Source organism: Oreochromis niloticus, linkage group LG20 (genome assembly GCF_001858045.2).
Source record: "Oreochromis niloticus isolate F11D_XX linkage group LG20, O_niloticus_UMD_NMBU, whole genome shotgun sequence".
In the NCBI taxonomy this organism is placed as follows: Eukaryota; Metazoa; Chordata; class Actinopteri; order Cichliformes; family Cichlidae; genus Oreochromis; species Oreochromis niloticus.
Genome location: NC_031984.2, coordinates 19,271,622 through 19,292,016, shown reverse-complemented (window position 1 = coordinate 19,292,016; position 20,395 = coordinate 19,271,622). Strand labels below are relative to the sequence as shown.

The following is a 20,395-nucleotide window of genomic DNA, read 5'->3' as shown; positions in this document are numbered from 1 at the left end:
TTTTTTTTATTAGAAGTTGCCTCTTTGGTGTTTCTGTTACACATTCATTTGTTTCATATACTGTTTGTACCTTGGTCTCTTTTGTTTCCTTGTCTTTACATTTTGTTTAGTGTCAGTGTTCATGTCTCCCTTGACTTTTCCTGTTTTACTTTGAAGGTTTATTTTATTTTGTGGCCGGTGTCAGTTTTATTTCCTGTCTGTCTTCCCTGGATTCCCAGACTAGTTTCACCTGTTGTTAATTGTGTTCATGTGCGTTCCTCTCCTTCCTGTTTTTTATTAGTAATTGGTCTGTCCGTATATAGCCCTCTCTTCCCCTTATCTGTTGTCAAAGAGTCTGCTGTCATTGCTTCCCTATATCCTGCAAGTGTCAGTGAGCTCCTGTGTTTTGTGCTGTTGGTTTCAGAGTTTGTAGTTTGCTTACACTGATATAAGAGTATAAGAATAAAAGGGCTTATCTTTTGTTTGTTTTTCTTTTAAAGTCTGAGCATTTGTGTCCACACCTCACCTTCACAATCTCACTTTGCTTCTCTCAAGTTAAAGGTACTAAGAGACGGACTTCAAACACTGACCGGCGCACTGGAAAAGATCTTTTTAAAAAAACAAAACAAAAAACAAACTATACAGCATGCTAGGCTTTCTTTTCACAAATGCTTTATTGCTAGAACTGCACTTTTGGAGGCTTTGGAGTGCACTTTTTATAAATCCGCTACTCATAAAGTGAACCCGCTCAAACTCACAGCCCAGGATATCAGTGACAAAGAAGGCAGACTACTAGACTTGTTTTGACGTCTGCACCTAACAGGGAGAAGAAACAAAAGCATAGAAGACTGCAAGGTAAGGTAAAGAAGGGGGAGAAAAACCCAGTCAGGATTTATTTGTCTTTGGACCATAAAATGGATGTAAAACCTGCTGTAGCAACTTGGAAGGCGTTGTCATCGAAACTGACTCAGCTGGACTTTGAGTACTAAAGGTCTGATGTAAATTGTTTAGTTAAGTATCAGTTTCACAGAGTAGAAATTATCATTAATATTTTCTTTAGAATATACTAAATGATGATGAGAAAAATCTAATGGGAAACTAGCAGAAAAGGTAGAGTTTATTGTTTGAAAAGCAATTCATGTTAAAAATCCTGAAATGTAAGAGAGATATAAAACACACTGGGAAAAAAGGTTGATTCTAGTTGAACTAGAATCAAAATATGATAACATTTTAAAAATTGTGCAGATTTTTTTTAAAGTTTAATTTTTTTTCTTTTGTTATGGCACTTAATGTAGAGTGCAGTGAATTGGCTAATATGAAGGGATTTTATTTGGGTTTGCAGGGTTCCTGTACTTGCATTAAATACTTGTATAGGTTTGCATAACAAAATTGTACACATAAAAACTGTATCACTATATTAAATATTTTGAGAAGTGAAATACAGGATGTTAAAAGATGTGAAATACAGTTCTTTGTTTTAATCTTAACACACACAAAAAGAAAACAGAAGTACAAGGAAAAGTAATAGTTGGCAAAGACTTATGTTTATTGTTTTAACTACTTGTGTTTCGGTATTAAGCTGGAAGAACTTCCTATACAGAATGCTTGATGGGGATAGATGCAGACAATGGCAAAATTGTGCTACACGAAACAAAACTGACTTTTGAACTTTTTATTAAAAGTGTACATCAGCTGTTTCTTTTTCTTGCCACATGTTGAAAAACTGTGAGACTTATTTTTCTCCTGAATATTAAACATGCACCCTCACGTAGAACGAGAGCAAGGCATTTTCCTTTTCTGAGCTGATGTTCAGAAACGCACAAGCATAGTATCCATCATGGTCCTTTAGACGACTCTGTCATCTCAGGGCGTTCACACGCAGCAATACCGTGGCTGTAAGAATCTGTGTGGATCTCCATTGTGGTCTCAGAAATTACTGTGTTTTAAAAAAAAATATAATTTGCTTTCTTTAGTGTTTGTGCTGCAGATCAAAACATTCATTCATCAAAGAAGTACATGCCAAATGTCATGTAATTTTCTTTTATCCTACCAAGTTCTTTCTCCAAACTTTATAGCCTACTGTAAAATATCTGTCATTATTTTTGTAATTGTTTTTTGTTTTAGCAATAGAGTGAGGAATGGAATGTGGAATTTAATTTGTTAGTTAAAAAAAGCTACCCCCCCCCCCCCCCCTTTTTTTTTTTCCAAAAAACAATCCAAACCTTTATTTGAGCAGTTTATCTGTATTTGCAAATCTTTTTTTTTCAACAGAACATACTTATATAATGAACACAGTTTTTTACAGCAGACAGAATTGAAAACAGTACAATTTTGATAAATACTATACCAACGCTCTTTTCACTCTGTAATATTTGGTAACTGTTGTAAATTCCACAATTTACGGAATGCATTATTTTGTATTTATTGTCTGTCACAATGAAAAAAGGCATTACAGTTTTTCAGACATGTACTGTGTCTGAAACATCGTTTTTAACGCTGTCTACAAAGTTTCACTGTTATTTGATTGTCCATTTTAATGCATAAACAAAATACCGATGTAAGATCTGAAACATTCTTCTGCTATGTAAGTAATGTCAGAGCACAAAAACTAGTAGTTTATGTTTCTTTCCTCATTACTGGATGCGTGGCATTAATGGTGCAGTTTCTCAAGGGCAAAATGGGAGAATTATTAGTTTATTAAGAAACACCATAATTTTCTTATTTTTATCACATTTCACCTCAGACTGAAAATCTTAGGTAGTAATAAAGATGAAACGCTGTTGCTTGTGGCTCTTATTTAATTGTTTGTTATTGTATAATCATCATACTAACAGTATGTTACTCAAAGACTAAATAACATATAATAAGAAAAATGGTGCACTAGCCCTATGTGTATACAGTTTATAGTTATTCCTGTTGTAATTTTAACATTGGTAAAGGAATGATATGAACAAAAAACTGCATCAAATGAGGGCAGGGCAAGTCACAGAATTAAAACACTGAGGCTCGTTTAGCTGCCTCCAGGGCACATCTGGCTCCAGCTTAAAACTGAAGCCCGGACCAATTTCTTAGCTTTAGGGGTTGTTGCGTGCAGTCATTTAGCTGTTTTAGGAATGTCAGTTAATTGCAGTTCCTATGGAAAGGTTGGATGAATAAACATTGAATTGCCTCTGATGTGTTGTACATCTCTGCTGGTTCTTGGGATAGACTTCTCCGCACACTGGCCCAAATTCAGCCAAACTAAATGGTCTTTTTGTGTTTATTCTGACCTTGAGCAAGGCTGTGACCAAATGTTTCTACCTTGGGTCATTTCCAGGATTCCACAACAGTCAACGCAGGCTTGGGAGAACCATTTACACACGGGAATGTGCAAGGGAGGTGATTCAGTGAGGTGTTTTCACCTGGTTTTACTGAGAAAAAAAAAGATTTTTGAAAACATGTTTATCTAAACTGGGGTTAAACTCCTAGTTATATTGTGAAATTACATTTGTGGTCTTTATAAACCCTGACTAAAAAGTTCCATAGATGCTTAGATATTGCAATTAAATGTTATTACATGAAACTATAGGTTGATGTGTGTCGATACAGACACTCAGGCTTTACCAGATTTTCTCTTCTGGGGTGCTGTATAATAAAGAGCTGCTTAATATGCAAGCTGTAATTGTAGAACAATGAAGAAAAAAAAGCTGGAAAAAACAAATTTAAAAAGTCAAAAAGTTCCATCAAAAAGCACATAGCATCGATAGCAGGTGCAACAGAGATACATTATTCCAATTTCTTAAATGAATATAATCCCCCATCACCACTCTCACCCTCACCCACGATCCCATTGTTAAGCATGTGTTTTTCAATTGTTTATTTGTATTTACTATTCTGACTGGATTTATGCCACTCGAAACAGACTTTTTACATTTTTCTTCGTATTCCATGTTTTCCTCTTAGGTAGAGATAATATCAGAACTAAATATTGCCGAAACGTGTTTTCGTTGTTTGCGTTGTACATTATTAATCAACTGTTCACAATCAGTCAGTCGGCCTGATATTTATATTAATTTGTACGCTGTATCCGACTCTCAAAATAATCACCATAACAACATGTAAAACGCTCTCACGCATTTAATATCTTAGCGATGCGGATTATTTTACAGCTTCTCCAGTCGTTAATTGTGCAATTAAATTGAAAATTAATTAAAGCCCTTAAGCCGATGCGGTCTTCTGGTGATACAGAGGTGCAGTTCAAGGTCCGAAATTTTGGAATTTTCTGGTTTCTTCATAAAAATCCCACGCGGGAAGAAAGGTGTGAGAATGTGGTCGTGTATCCCTCATATTAGTCCTCGAATATGTTAATAAAAGTGTTATAAACTCCTTTAAATTTGGTTTGTATTTCGTGATTTGTATGAAGTAATTCGTGTCTAAAAGGAGGCACACGTTTTTAAGCCAAACATTATGAAAGAAAACGGCAAGAAATCAGCACTACAGAGATCTGGTTGCAAAGTTTGATTTTTTAAAAATCATTTTTGTTTTTATGAAAATAGAGCTCCTTTGTACTTTATTTGTATTTTCTTTTCGTTTATTTATGTGGGTTACATTCCACAAATATCTCGATATCGACATATGTGATAAAAATTTATTTTTATACACGACTATTTAATGGGTTCAAACGGGTATAATGAATTAATTCATGAATTAATATTGACACCATAAGGTTCAGAAGGTTTGGCATCCTCATGTGCTGAGAAATGATGCCTGACAAAGTATCTGCTTTGACTTTTGAAATATTACATGAGGACTTATGATTGGACAGGTGATCAAATTTTCAGATTTAAGTTTGATAACCGGCGTGTTATTTTTTTAATTTTATGTAGTTGGGTGAAAAGGGTGGCCCAATTCAGCCAGAATTCGTAATATCATTCAGACTTAAAAAGAAAACCCGAGTCAATAAGATGCCCTAGCACCGAGCTGATAAGAAGACATTCTCTCTACAGCCAACAGCTTTAAAATATCACTACAGATAAGATAAAAGCGAGTCAAGGACAGATCAAAAAATAGATTAACCCCTTATGACAGGGTTGATAAGATTGTTCGCAGTTTCGTTTCCTTTTTTATGTTTTATTTTTATTTTATTATATTTTTGGCTCACGAGTTATATGAGAGACATTTCTTTCTCGAATTTGGACCCTGTTTATGCACACGGCTACTGTTTTGGTTTATGAGAGAGGTGGAGTGTCCTCTCCTGAGCACACACAGTTCTGTCTGAGCACGGGGACTTTGAACTTGAACTTCGCCTTGCTCATCTTTATGTGCGCAATACACCGGAACAAATGAGCCAGAACTGATTTTGGTCCATGAATTGATCTGCCTCTCTCCTTTATCCTCTCCACCGCCCATCCAGGCTATGTACTTGAAGCCGAAAAACGCACCTAGACAGTGAACGACATAGTCAATGTGTAACTCCATCAATTCTTCTTTGGTTATGTATGGTTTGCCTTATAATTTCTTCTCTGTTATGCTCCAGGTGTGGCCTAATGTTAGTTTTGCACGAACAACCGTTCTCAAGGACAGCTATGTTTATCTCTTAAACGGTCAAATGGGCCAGTATGTATAGAACGAGGATCAGCGGTAGTTCTGCAGAAAAGATCATTTGACTTTGAGCAGAATTTAAATAGTCACACTTGCGACGTATAGTATCTGTTTATCACAAAGAGAGAGCTTTGTAAAAGATTTCCGTCATAATTAAAAAAGAATGTCTGTGTTCATTACATGTTCACTATTTAGATTTTCTCGCTGTTCTCGCCAATGTATCAGCTAAGTAAAGTAATCCTGTTGATGTAAAGACAGGGGGTATGCTTATACAGGTAAAAACAGATCAACAACGTAATTTACCTCAACCGTGTTATTTGGGAGTTTTAAGGAAATGGCAATATTGGAATAATTGAATAATTTAATTGCAGGTAGAAGCGATGAAAGAGATCGCACTGCACACAAAATCTTTTCTGGAGTTATTCTAACCAATGTTATTTCAGGTATTCAATCGTTCATTGTTTTTTTTGTTTTTTTGTTATAAAGGGTTTGTTATAAAGGTCAATTGTTCAAAATTCATAAATTAGCTATTAGTTTAACCGCAAATAAAAAGCACTTTATCACCCATTTTTAAACTCTACTAAGCTACCCCCTTCAGTGAAACTGAAAAACTGTGCAATCAAAGATAAATGACTGATTTTAGACTAATTTTAGTAGTTTAATGTCAGTTTCTCAAATTCAGATGACAAACTTGGGCAAAATAACCACCACTGCGTATCTAATCTGTTACCTCAGTATCAAAAACACACAGCCACGCGCTTCTGCTGTATTAGATTACGATTCACTTCTTTCATAAGAACTCATAATTAAACTAAATCTGTATAGTAGTTGCCTGCATACATGTTTTTTGGTTTACCCATATGATTCCGTTTGATTTCAAGTGCACCGTTTCACTTCAAGATTTTCTTCATCACAACATCATGCAGATGCTGACATCGTTTTCCAGTCCGCAGCTCCTCCAAACCAACAGCCTATTTGATTTTAAGCTCTTGATACAGTCACCGTTGAACTGCTGCAGACTAGGTGAGGAAGTTATTCTAAAAATCTCTTCCAGTAAATTTCCCGCATTTTTATTTGGTGTGCTAGAGTAAAGTGAGCTTCACAGGGTGGGTTATCCAAACAAGCCGTGTGCGTATTACAACCGAGTCCACTGCTTACATTTTGTACCTCAAAATGCAAGCTGTATGTTGCGCCTTAATACTACAGTATATAGTGCAATTCACAAGTTGCATGGATTTCACAGTGAAAATGATAAGGAACGTGTAGGTCCATTTAGGACTTAATAGAGGATTCAAATTAAATATAGTAGTCTGGATACTTGGACTTGAAGTGGAACAAAAAGTAAAATACGTTATTTTAGCTACATTCTTATAAAGAAACACTTCAGGCAGAGTTGGATCTGCAGTGTTCTGTTCTTCGTGCACGTTTCCCCACTAGTTCCTGTTCAGAAAGCGATTATTTTAATTCGACTGTTCTGTATAAACTTTGTTTAGAAACAGTTTTTAATACAACTGGCAGCCCTCTCAGTAGTTGATATAGTGGCGTCTTAAGCTCAAAAATATTCCGAGCGCGTGTCCTCGGAACTCTGTTTGCATTCTGACACATTTTCTATATAAGAACTCTTTGAGGACTGCATAGTGTTAGAAACTGTAATGAACGCTGGTGGCGCAGAAACCAGCCCACAAGAAAAACCGCAAGATACCCTTGAAGATGATTTGAATACAGATTTCTATATCTCAAATGGCCAAAAATATTTTGGATCAGTTTCCTCGCGATAATCACATTTAAAATAAATGTGCTTAACCTCCGACGACTGTGTTGTTCTTTTTTCAGACCTTCTATTAAGGAGAATAGCTCTTCATCAGAAAAATAGCTTCGCAAAGATCTTTTTTGGTAACAATTGGGAAGCTTCAAACACATTAAACACACTTCTGGCGTGGGTAGAACTCATTTAAGGGACAGCTTGTGTAGTGACAGTCTGAAATGTGCAGAAAAAAGTTTTAAGTTATTCTTTGAGAGACGGAGTGAGGTGATTAATGATGAACGTGTGTGTCTTTTGTTTTGCTGTCTGGGCAGATGGAGCGACGGCCTCTCTTAACTTGAACTTGGACTTCCGACGAGACGCGTCAAACTGTGGATTTATTTTGTCAGCTTTCTCACCGGTCCACCCTCTAGACTGCAGCAGGAACACTAAGCAGTGACTCTTGCAAAACTTGATTTACCACTTAAACACGGGTAAATCAAAGATTTGGCATATGCTAAGATATATTTTATTAACAACGGCGCACATAAAGGCAAAACTTGGACAAAATTTGGGCCTGCAGTCTTGGACGAGATAAGACTTAGTAACGTGTTGGTGTCATGTGTCGTTATAAAAGTAAATATCAAATCAAATAATGCATTGCAGAAGTTCAAATAAAAACCTTAAGTCTATAGTGGCAGTACCCATTTTGTGATGAGTTTAAGAGATAATTGCGCAAGGTTACGCTAAACTGCCTTTATCCACGTCAGGAAGCCTAATATACAGCAAGATATGTGTCCAAAATCATAAATTGTTGTGTAACTACACCAACCACCTTATCAGATCTATTTATCCGTCCGTTTTGTGGTGATGCTGGTGTAGCTTGTCATCTGAATTGTGCGAAATTCTACAAATGCTTGCGGCTTACATGCTCCCAATTACATCGGTGCTGTATTCCTGACGAATTTATTGCATTTCAGAAATACACTTTGCATTGCAACTTAATGACCTGCACAATTTCTTATTCTCGAATTTTGTAAAAGACCCTGCTATCAGTTCAGTGCAGTGAACAAATGATGAACAATGGACAATATAATAAGAATATGATAAGTACACTTTAAAAAAAGGGTTTTAAAGCCTGCGTTGTATTTTGTAAATCCAGCTGGCGTAGCTGGAGCGGTGGTCTGCCAGCCATACCCTCTGTTCTGTGGGTGCGGCTCTGCTTGGCCTCCTTTATTTAGCGTTTAGTCCACGGTCATCCTCTCATAGTCTACCTGCTTTGACTGAGATTAAAAGAGACAAATCTGAAGTAAATTATGCCTAATTTATATGTATCTGTATGTAGTCCTTTCCATGCAGAGTGTTTGAAAGAGTCATGAGATACAGCCACTCTCTACACTCTGCTATCCCTGACGCGTAAAATGGCCAAACCTGTCGGTAATTATCCTAAAGATGACCAACTTCAAGCGAAACGTACTAATTTTCAAACGTCCGCCATATTTTGTTACTTAGCTTTGCAGTAGTTTACATCTAGAAGATGTTAGTGGGTTGAATCTAAAGGGTTGGGGCACTCCCTGCACTGTATCGTCTAAACTTAATATATTTGTGTCTTCTGTTCACTGTATGCTGTTTCACGAATACTAAATGTAATTTAGGTTTGCTTGGCAAACATGTCTTCCTACTACTGAAATTAGACTACGATGTTGCAGTAGATTTATCTCCTGAAAACGTATAGGCGACTGCCACGTAGTTTACGCTAGATTGGGGTCACAAATGCCTTATCCAGGTTCGGCTGCTAGTATCAACTACTCATCCCTATGCGGCAAGATACAGAAAATGCAAGAACCAGGCTAATTTGTTGACCTGGGTTCGAGGTGACGTAGCAAACTAAAAGCTGTACCCTGATCTATTTACGCATTGCGTTTAAATTAACATTTTATGTTACTGTTTTGCAAATTCATTCTTTATCACGCACCAAGCACTGCACCGCCTAGTTATATATTTCAGACCTTGACAAAAATCACATGCTGCCCTATGCACTGACAGTTGGCATAGAAAGTCAGTGGTCATGGCTTCTATGCTTACGAACTCTTCTGATCGTAAATTAAATGCAGCTCGGAGAGGAAAACACCAGATTGAGATGCTGTTTTAGTTTTGTAGGAATGCTTTCATGACAGGACACTGCTTTGCTCTCCTGCTTCCAGAACAACAGTCCACCTTCACACACACACGCGCGCATAACACAAGTGATTCCCAGGAGGAGGAGAAGTGCTGTATTTTTCAGAGGAAAATGTTGCACGAACAAAGATTAATACAAACTGCATAGTACTACATGTTGCGGCTCAACCAGAAACTTGTGACTTACACGATGCTTTCAAGTTAATATGACCCTCAGTTTCCTGTCATGTTTATGTATATATCACAATCCAGTTTGGGTCCAATTATTTCGTCCATATACAGTATACTTAAAGCCGCTAAAGGTCTCCATGGGCTCCTTACTATAGTGCGCACATCTATTTGGGTTTTTGGTTTGTCATAGTCTACGTGTGGTTTTCAGTTGAATTACCAGTGATTTTAACTTCATTATAACATTGGTTCAGCCTGCAGCTGATTGGAAACTCTTAAATATATCCAAGGATTTGCATCATAATGAAACTGGTAACACTATTTCATAGATAGATGAAAAATAATTAACTTAGGCTTAGCTTTAGGTGGAAATGTTAATTTATCTCCACCACAAAAGATTAATTTGTAGGTTATGATTTAGTGTCATTATTATTTGAATAAGCTATGGGCCTGCGGTAAATGGGATTGGGTTGAATGGGGTTGTACAATAACACACTACAGCCTTGTACTGCAGAGTCAAAATGGCGCTCGGTGCATGTTGTAAACGCATATTCTTCTCGCTTAATAGCCATCGGCTAAGTCGTGTGCATATGCAGTGAGTTGAGAGCGGAAGCTGCAGGTAGGGAGCCATTGTATGAGGATGGAAGGTTCCCCTCCCCCACAAACCAATGCACCAGACAGGCGCTCTCCCCGCCTGACAGGGCCTGTCTGGCAGGACGTGATGTCTGGTTGTCAATGTATTTACTGCGAGGCATCATTGCTGGTGGTCAGGATTGTCGTTTCTATTAACACTTCCTCCACGTTCGCAGTGAAGAGTATTTGATTCATCCTTGCAGATCCTTCTAAGTTTTTAAACAAAAGTTTTAATATTTAAGATGGATGAATGTTTGTAAAATTACATTTTTTTAAATTTTCTGGTCGAAGTTCCGATAAACCGAATGAGGAGAAGTATGCAGAACTCCTTAAAATACTTTGCTTAAAACTGAGCAGGGGGAGTTTTTACTATTGTCTCTGACTGCAAATGTATTTGCGAAATTAATTTTTATTTAATTTTTTTTGTAATTTGGTTTAATACCCCTGCAATCTACGCGACTTTGATTGAAAGCGTTTCCTTCTCTCTTGTCATTATAAGCAAATTTAAGAACTATAATATGTGGTGACAAAAAAAGTAAACCCACTTAGAAGAATTAATTTTAGTCTGATTTTCCAGCATAAGAGACAAGTTTGCGTACTTACCCAGCGCAACTCATCACAACTTAGAGAGCAAGTTTAGGGTTCAGCGTGGGCAAGAAAATAGCAATCTTCATTTCCGGCGTCTGTGTTTTAAGATTAATTATTTATAAATCTCACTGTGAATGAGTAGTTCGGATGATATTACCTTGAAATTTTAAATACAATGTGAAACTTAGGAAGTTCACGTTAAGATATTTTCTGTGGGGCTAATTAAACACTACAGCTAAAATGGAGTTACTTGTATCTTCAGTATTTTTTTCCTTAATCGCCTACATACTATCCAATCTTTATTTTTGTTTTTTTTTCTCATAACCATAAACGTGATAGTTGTATAACTTACACCTACTTACAAAAGGTTAAAGAAGGCAAATCCAACAGTTACCAGTATATTTAAGATGTTAATCTGTTGTGATAATGTAGTCTAGTCTAGTCTTTCAGAAATGACTGATAAAATCAGAAACGGACATTCCCAGTCTATTTTAGAGAAATCTACAGGTCAGATTAACACGTGATTTATATATTTGTATACGAAAAAAGATACTTGATTGCGATTTTCCCTTTTTTGGCTTTGCTTTGTTTAATGTGTACAACTATCAGGCTGCCTATTTGACCAACGCTACATCATTAGTCTGGAGGAACTGTTTCTATAATCTGCAAGAAATATGCACTTGCATCTGTTATAGTATACTATACAGCTGTATAGTATACTACAGCTATAGTATACTACAGCATTGATTAAAAATGCTAACAATTAAAGTAGATTTTTAATATAGGGTCATTAATAATAAAAGGAGCTAAAATTTTAGTTTGGAAAGTGACGGTTTTCTGCCGCGCAAATGTTGTCAAATTTCTGATTTTTAAGCAGAAACTAAATAGTATTTGGAATTCTTTCCCCCTCTCCACACATAGCAAATATTTTAGAGTCAGGGTCTCCAAATAACTTCCAGTTTGCATACATACTTCAGTGTGAAGTTCATTCTTGACTGTCTAGACTCTGATTACGACCTTGTTTGTCTGCGTTTTTTTACCTTGACCTTGGACTTCCGTGCAGCTGCCGCTTGGATGAGCCTTTCGCAGTTGTAATTTCCTTGAGACAAAAGAACTAAAGTCTCTGTCCGAGGAACGACAGGGGTCCGGCTTCCCCAGTGCTGTTTGCAAATGCGCAACGGTTGCTCGATTATTCCTAAGACAACTCAGAAGAGCAAAAATGTTGATAAACTATCCGCCCTTTACAGGGCAGCTTGTAGCCTGCTTTATGAGTGACTCATGGAACAGGCATTACAAAAAGCCTTTATGGATTCACTGTGGGCCTAGCCTATCGGCCATATTTGAAACTTGAAAATACTGTAAAGTTTTATATATTAGCTCAGAAGTAATTTTTGAAATGCAGAGCAGAAGAAAGTGTGTGTGGGGTGGGGGGGATTTCCACAGCGTGGGTGTTTATAGAACCTGGTGGTGATAAGAAGAACTAAAAAATTTTTGAAACGCTAGTCTTACAAATCTAAAGGAAGACGCGGATAAAACAACAGAGGAAGAGTTGTTGGAAGAAATAGGTCCGCATATCTATCATGGAGTATAATTAAATAAGCTCTGTAGCCAACACACAGTCCAGCTCAAAGCGGCCCTTGTTCTTATTTTCCCCTGGAAGCGTCAGCATCCACTTCTAGAGAATGAATGAAATGCACAGTGAAACGGAAACATCACATGAATTCGCTTAATGGTGACTTTGATTGTCTTCTTGTCGCTGAAACTCATTTTGGGCCTGAGAGTGAATGTTACAACTAAATATATCCTTACCTAAACATATAACGGATTCAACTCTATATAAACTAAACGCTATCAGTCAGTGTGGGCAGTTACGCCATTTATATATTTAAATACCAAAACACTGTTCGCTTATTTTGTAATTACGGCGTCTTACCTGCTATGGCTTTCATCTCGTCCTGTGGCGGCTGGTACTGCGGTGCAGTGACAGTCATTCAGCACATTCACGGTTGATAATCCTAAAACTGAGCCTGGTAGGTCTGCATCACATACACACAGCGCGCACACAGACACCCGGCTAACCTGTAGATACTTAATTGTTAAAGATAAGAACAATAAACTGCAAAAAATAATTACCTCCTTCTAAAAAATAAGTAAATAAAAGGAAAGAAATACATAAAATAAAATACTATAGTTTTCACAATATCAACATCTTTAATGTAATATTAGTAAAATCATGATTATTCCCTGCTGCAAAAAAACTGAATTTCTTCATTATATTAATGTGCAAATTAGTAGAAGATACGGATCTAAATGCGCACTTCTAGGATGGAGCCTTGATAAGAGGTTTAAATATGCATATATAGTGTCCCACATATACCTAAGACCAGTATGACATAATAAAGATTTAGCTGACTACATAATTAAGATTCAAAATTGCATTATCGTTCTGTAATATTATATATTTTTATATTTCAAACTAAACCCCAGACGCAACATATCTCCACCACAAAGTAATGGACAGAGATAAGAGTTTGTGTCATATGAAGCTGAAAATACTATTCGCAAATGTAAATACAAATATTTTATTTTTATTTTCTGTGTGCACAATATTATATCCCCTGGCAACTTCAGAAATCGGCTAAATTTCACAGGTTGCTTTCGTTTGCTCCAGATCGTGAACGTATCCAAACTCCCCTTTAAGGGTGTGGGTCTAGGTGATTTAAGCCAATGATATGACTCGATGTTCTGCAGGAAAAACGGTGACACTTGAAGCAGTGGGTCTTTAAAGGGCTGCTCTGCTCCTGCTCACAAGCTCAATCTCGTAGGACTTGTTAGCGTATCACGTGCCAGATTCTTAATGAAGTGGACACACAAGAGCACTATGTGCGCATGCGCTCGGTGTAAACTGTAGTTGGAAATGAGGTGTCCGTCTTGGAGTAGTCGACTTTTAAAAAGCATCGGCAGCCCGTGATATGACGACTTCGCTAGTTCTGCATCCACGCTGGGCGGACACCTTGATGTACGTTTATGAAAAAAGCCCGAATGAAAACAACCAGAATAAAAGCCAAACAATGGAGGGACTGAGCGGTAATTGCCCTGCGACCCACTGCAGGGACCTGATGTCGCACCCCGCGCTGGGACGACATTCTGGCACCATAGCGACCCACCAGGGCTCCGTCTACTCGGATATTTCCTCCACAGACACTGGCCGACAGTGTCCTGCTTCTCAAACATCATCAAGTGCATCTTTGAGTTACGGTTATCCCTTTGGAAACCCATATTACGGCTGCAGATTATCTCACTCGCACAACGTGAACTTGCAGCAGAAGCCTTGCTCGTACCATCCCGCAGAGAAATATGCCGAGCCCAGCACAGCGCTGCCTACGGAAGAACTGTCTACCAGGGCGAAAGAGTTTGCCTTCTACCCGAGTTTCGCCAGCTCGTATCAGGCTGTTCCCGGATATCTCGACGTGTCGGTGGTGCCCAGTATCAGTGCCCACCCTGAACCGCGCCACGACGCCTTGATTCCCATGGAGGGCTACCAGCACTGGGCTCTCCCTAATAGCTGGGATGGCTACAAAGAGCCAACACAGCCAACTCACATTTGGAAATCACCTTTCCCAGGTATGGAAAAGTATAATGATTTTTAAAGTGTTCCGGCAGATTGGAATTTCTGTAGTAGTCCAGTATTTTAATACTTTTGTCATCGCATTAAGGCTATTAAAATGCAGGCAGATAGTTTACTTTGCTCTCTTACTGTGGTCTATCTAAAGTACTGTGGTCATCTAATTTTATTGTGTTAAAGTCTCCGTATCAACTTACCAATGAGCCACGGGAAACTAAATCTGATAAATAAACACACAACTGTAAATTCCCATGTCTGTCATCACGTGTAATTTTCCTGCATCTCTCATTTTATGCGGAGATATTCTTATGATTTGAAGTTCAACAAATCCCCATGCATTTCTTTGAAATACGCATAAATTAATAGTAAATTGGAATCCCACGTTAAGGTGGGTTTTCTGGCGCCCATCCTTTCTGAGTATTTGCTTTTGACAGTCATATGATGACAATAGCTAAGTTTCGTCACGTAGAACAGAAAGGAACAGCACTGCATACCTTTGCCCCTTGTATGACAATATAGTGGCTTAGCTAGCCTGCTGCGTTTGGATGGTGCCAATAAATCTTAGCGCCCCCGTGGTGCGTCTTTTGCATATATTAGGATTCATTTATAACATTTGCATTACATACAGATCTTTGCATCATGTCGTATAAATGGTTCAGAAAGACGGACAGGCTCACCTTTTAGGTTGTTTGCCATCACACAGCATGCCTCATATCACCAGCATGCGCCAGTATGCACTTTACAGAGTGTTTACTAGGCTACCTTGTTTAGCTTATGATTTTATTATCTTTTTGAAATCTGTAGCTATTTTTAATTTGTAGTAGGGACCCCATTGCTTTTTAAATATTATAAATACACAAGAGCAAGCCACGCAAGCACAGGCACGCAGACAGTTACGCGCGCACACACATGCACGAACACACAAGTGCGCGCTGCCTTTCTGTGCTGCTTCAGCCATACACACAGACTGACGTCCTCTCACGCGCATCAACTGATTTGCTTGCAAGTAAAAACACATGCAGTGACTCTCATATCCAGTCAGTTACCCTCAATTTAATGACAAGATATTACTGAATGATTGAGGACATTGAGTCAAATATTAGGACATTGCTTTAAAATCCTTTAGCTTAAATAATGTGAATTTTTCTCCCCATTTCATGTTTACACAAGAACAGTGTATCGTAACAATCTCTTGCTGTAAATTATAGGGGGTTAAAAAACTGCATGTATTACAGCTTGCCAGTATTTGTGTTAAGGTTGCCATACTTGTCCTGTCATGTTTTTGCTCGGTTGTTTTGCATTTAGCTTTACTCTTGACGAAAGGAACTAGTCACAAAAGTTAGGTTAACTTAAAAAAAGCACTAAGGGGAATTAACAAAAAAAGTGAATAGAATGTAAACCAGAAAATTGCTTTATAATATGAGTAAAACGTAGAATCTTTAAAGAAAGTCTTTAAAGAAACTTATAAACTTTTGCTTAAAATATGCTTAACATGTATAACTTTATTGTAATAATTAAAAACTTCAAGTTAGATACCAGATTGTGATTCCCGTGTCTTACTCGTGACTGGTGTATGGCACACACAACAGGACCAAATATAATTACACTTATCAGTCTTACCCCACAGCTTGATTACATGTCAACGGGAGATTCGTTTAAGATAACAATAACCGCAGTTACGTTGGTCCACAGATTATCAGTGAGATCAGATGAAGCATTAGCATGAACCATAACTGTCACTTGATATTGAAAGATCATTTGCAGAAACAAATGGAAGTTATTCAGTCACCTCTCCACATGTCAGGTGCAGCACACCAGAGATTCTGACTTCCACAAAATTTTAGTTTTGTACCCCTATCCCCGTCACACACACACACACACACACACACACACACACACACACACACACACACACAGTCATGGAGATTGTGAATACAAAAGTAAAGTATTTTCCTATTTCCACTCCAGTAGAGTCCATCCAAATTTGACAGGCCTTGTCAAATGCAGCATTGCTGGTTTAGTGAAATGAAACGTGCTGTTTTGCACAGCGACTAATATTTTCCTGGAACTGTTCCTATTTTCTTGCAGATGTTGTGCCATTGCAGCCCGAGGTCAGCAGTTATCGTCGAGGGCGTAAAAAGCGTGTCCCTTACACCAAACTCCAGCTCAAGGAACTGGAGAAAGAGTATGCAGCAAGCAAGTTCATCACCAAAGACAAGAGAAGGCGCATCTCGGCCGCCACCAACCTTTCAGAGCGTCAAGTCACCATCTGGTTCCAAAACCGACGAGTCAAGGAGAAGAAATTTGTCAGTAAATCCAAGAACAGTCATATGCACACCACTTGAATGGATGAGCGACTTTCTTGAAACTGCAAGTCACACTTTCCAAATCATCTTGCCATATATTTACCTCTTCCAATCATAGTTGAAGAAATTTTTTTGTATTTTTAATTTAAGTTCCATCATCAGTTCCACCGACCACGCAACCAAGGTCTCCGATTTCAATTTAGAGATAATGCTCTAAAAACTGTGAAAATATAAAAATTCACTTCACATTTTGTTTTATAGGAATGTACATATATAAATATATAATATTTAAAACGATATTAGTATTTCAAAGACACGTATTGCGTGTTTTTTTCCTTTCCTGTTTCCTTTTTGTAAGATTTCAAAAGGACTGATGACATTTCAATACTTGCGACTGATCAAAACAGAGGACACGGTTTAATGTCATTTTTGAACTGTAATCGCCGCATGGACAATGGTTGCTGTGGCGAAAAGACATGCTGAACTTGAGACTTTATCTTCTTCAACAAAAGACTTTCGGAAGAAAGAATAATTTTCTAAAAAAAAAAAAAAAAAAAAGGAAAAAGAAAGAAAAAGAAAAAATATTCCGTCTGAATATCAAAAGCTATGTGCGTGGGATATGTTAAGCCTGGGGTAAAACAAAGGCTGCTATGTCGTTAATCTGTACAGTGCAATGCCTTTCTTATTTAATTCATATTATCTAGTATGGCGGAAATGTAAACTGGAATATCCCCCAAATCTGTATGTTTTCCTTTTATCAGTGAAGGATTCTGTCATGCAACCGGAATGATTGTAAACCATTAAAGTCAGTGAGTATTACACATAAATGCACAATCGTTTCTATCTTGTTTTGACTTCGTTAGTGTAACCATTGGAGATGATCACACGCCTTGTACGACGCCTGTAATTTCTACTTTGGTGCAGTATGTGAACTGTTTTGTGGTGTTGAATTACGTACTGATAACGTGTTTCATAAATAAATGATGATTATGAAAATGCTCAAATATCCAAGTCAATCAGCCACCTCGCAGCATTTCCTTTCGTTTCAAGTTACACCGGTGCTACTAAGTAGCAGAGACCCAAACCACTATCGCTTTTCCTCTACAACATCCCAGCAACGGATGGGCGAGTCCAGATTTTTATTTCGCACAATACTCGATTAAGAATAACTGGGCATCCCGGAGTCATCTTGTTGGCAAGAAGGGATGATACAGTGATTAGTCATGATTAGTGCGCAACAAGGCATACTGGCACTTGCAATATCAGAAAAACATAAATGAATAACTATGTTGGAATTTACTTCTTTTTTCCACATAGAACCACAATGTTGAGACTTACAGGACCCGTTCATTTACATGGATCAGCTTTGAGAAACGGAGAAATGTGCTCATGAAGTTTGTACCGCAAAATTCCACCGCAATTTCCTCCAAAGTTAAAGGCAGTGCTGTTTTGTCTGTTATTTAGCATTCGTTCAAGTTCCAGAATAGCTGGCATTCAGCGAATCAAATGGCTCATCTACCCGCTCTCACGCGAACATTTAGCGGGTTAATATTTTCAATCCTTATTATAATCCGTATTATTTTCCGTCCACAGGTACAAAAGTGTTTTGTTGTGGGTTTAACGGAAACGTAAAAACCGGCCACCTTTGAGTGCAAGAAGCATTGTCTTAGTTAGACACCATCTGTACTGAGAGTATTTATTCATAACATATTTTGCTGATTGATATTTTCCAACATACTGTCAAAACCTGAGTAGATTTAAAAGGCTGCTTTGGTAAATGTAGTTTTAGTCCTGGATCTTCGCTGGAATCGGTATACAGGCTCGAGCCTGCTGTAATTGCAATACGGAGTACTTACAGGTAAGCTGTTGCACAGGTTGCAGTTGTGGTTAGATTGAGGACTCATTTCACCTACACACACACACACACACACACACACACACACACACACACAGAGAGAGAGAGAGAGAGAGGGAGAGAGAGATAGTCTATCTGCGTCTTAATAGTAGGTCAATTACGCACTGACGCTAAAAACACAATTCCCCACCAAGGCTGCATTATGCTATAAGTCTGTGTGGTTTTGTTTATGTACGTGTTCGTTTCACAGGCAGACTTCAGTCATGGATTTCTCAAAGGTAAGTTAGGCTAGGCTACTTGTGCAACAGGAAACGACTGGAGGAAAATAATACGCGGACATAAACGGTTAGACACGAGTGTCCTGAGAATAATTGAAGATTCGGTCAGTTTATTTTAAGCTCCTGGTGACTAGCCCATATCAAGTCTGTGATTAAATGTTTTATCTGAATTAACACCAAGGTATATGACTCTTCATGTGAGACGTAAAGCATGAAAAAGGTTTCTGTGCCTTTCTTTAGTCCTAGCATTTAACGTCTGAGGCCTTGCCTATGAAATCTAACGTTAAAGCTAATCCCTAAAAAAACACAAAAAACAACCAACCAAACAAATCCAATCGAATTTATCATTAGTCTAAGTTTTGCTGTTCACTTTAATTTCTTTATGTGCCAATTTCTGGTGCGCTGTGTCAGACTTGAGGCTCTAAGCTGCCAGACTTGAACTTTTCTTCGTCCGTTTCCTGGATTTTCAGTCCCTGTAGAAAGTTCTGGCTCCTCTAATTTACCCTTGACCATGACTATGCAGTCACTTTGACCTTGACATCACAGCGGATTGTGAATAATAAATAGGGGGCTGGACACCACTGCTGACGGTTTGTTTGTAGGCAAACAAGGTGTTATTTCCCAGTCTAGACAGACGGGCTTAATGACATGTCATAAATACATAAAAAGGGGAAGTGTAGCGATATCCTCTGACCTGCGACTCTGGCCATCTCTAAAGCTGTGCATTAACATTTTGGCTGCGTTGTTTTTTTTTCTTTTTTCTTCCCCCCCCCGTTTTTTCAGAAGTCATCTAAAAGTACTTGTTCTAGCCCATACCTCCCAAACCACCAATGGTTTCATGCACTCATCATGAGGTGTGTGTGTTATTGACCACGGAGGACAGGTAGAACTTTTGACGCCTCACACCAACATCAGTAACCCTCAGCAAGCAGCCATACTGCCTACACAGCAAGAGGAAATAATTATACGACGTCGCCCACAATAAAACAATTAAAGGTACGGCTGTTTTCTTCCTAATATGGCAGCAGGCCTATGTGGACTTTGTTTTAGGACATTTTGTAGCTTTCAAAAAAAAGTACACTGAAAAAACAAAAGTAGGGAAGAATATGCTGTGACAAGCGTAATCTTAATTTTTAAAATGTGGTTTATTTCTGTCGATGAGCTCCACTTCCTACAGCGACGACGTGAACGTTTTCATATGAAAAATGCACAGCTGTTTATATGTATTTTGTTTTAGAACAAAAAAAATGCGCTAAATATTTTTTCTTTAGCTGTGTATTTAAAGTCCGACCAGTAATTTGCCACATATGTTGGCTAATCTACACCAGCAAAATGCAGCGAGACGAGCGGAAAATGCGCTTTAAAACATACGGGTGTGTAATGCTGTAACAACCATGTTTTTAAAGCGTTATACATATGCATATATGAAGAAAGAGAAATGGTAGCCTACAATACATACAACTA

At 38.0% G+C, this 20,395-nt stretch overlaps 1 protein-coding gene and 1 long non-coding RNA gene across 2 annotated transcripts; one reads left to right on the top strand and one right to left on the bottom strand.

Annotated features, from left to right (window-relative positions):
• Positions 1-1,217: 1,217 nt before the first annotated feature.
• LOC102077349 (uncharacterized) lies at positions 1,218-12,120 on the bottom strand. The gene is made up of 3 exons (XR_270252.4): positions 11,908-12,120; positions 3,280-3,389; positions 1,218-1,915 (listed from the first exon to the last, which is right to left on the bottom strand). It is a non-coding gene; the product is annotated as an uncharacterized LOC102077349 (long non-coding RNA).
• Positions 12,121-13,641: 1,521 nt separating this feature from the next.
• hoxc13a (homeobox C13a) lies at positions 13,642-17,796 on the top strand. The gene is made up of 2 exons (XM_003448180.5): positions 13,642-14,491; positions 16,581-17,796. Exons 1-2 carry the CDS (start codon positions 13,840-13,842, stop codon positions 16,835-16,837), a joined length of 909 nt encoding a protein of 302 aa, XP_003448228.1. The 5' UTR covers positions 13,642-13,839; the 3' UTR covers positions 16,838-17,796.
• Positions 17,797-20,395: the final 2,599 nt, after the last annotated feature.

Bases quoted from the DNA above. Each gene is read 5' to 3' on its own strand.
- hoxc13a (XM_003448180.5), top strand. From the start codon at position 13,840: ATGACGACTTCGCTAGTTCTGCATCCACGCTGGGCGGACACCTTGATG. The intron at 14,492-16,580 runs GTATGGAAAAGT...ATTTTCTTGCAG, and splicing joins TTGGAAATCACCTTTCCCAG to ATGTTGTGCCATTGCAGCCC.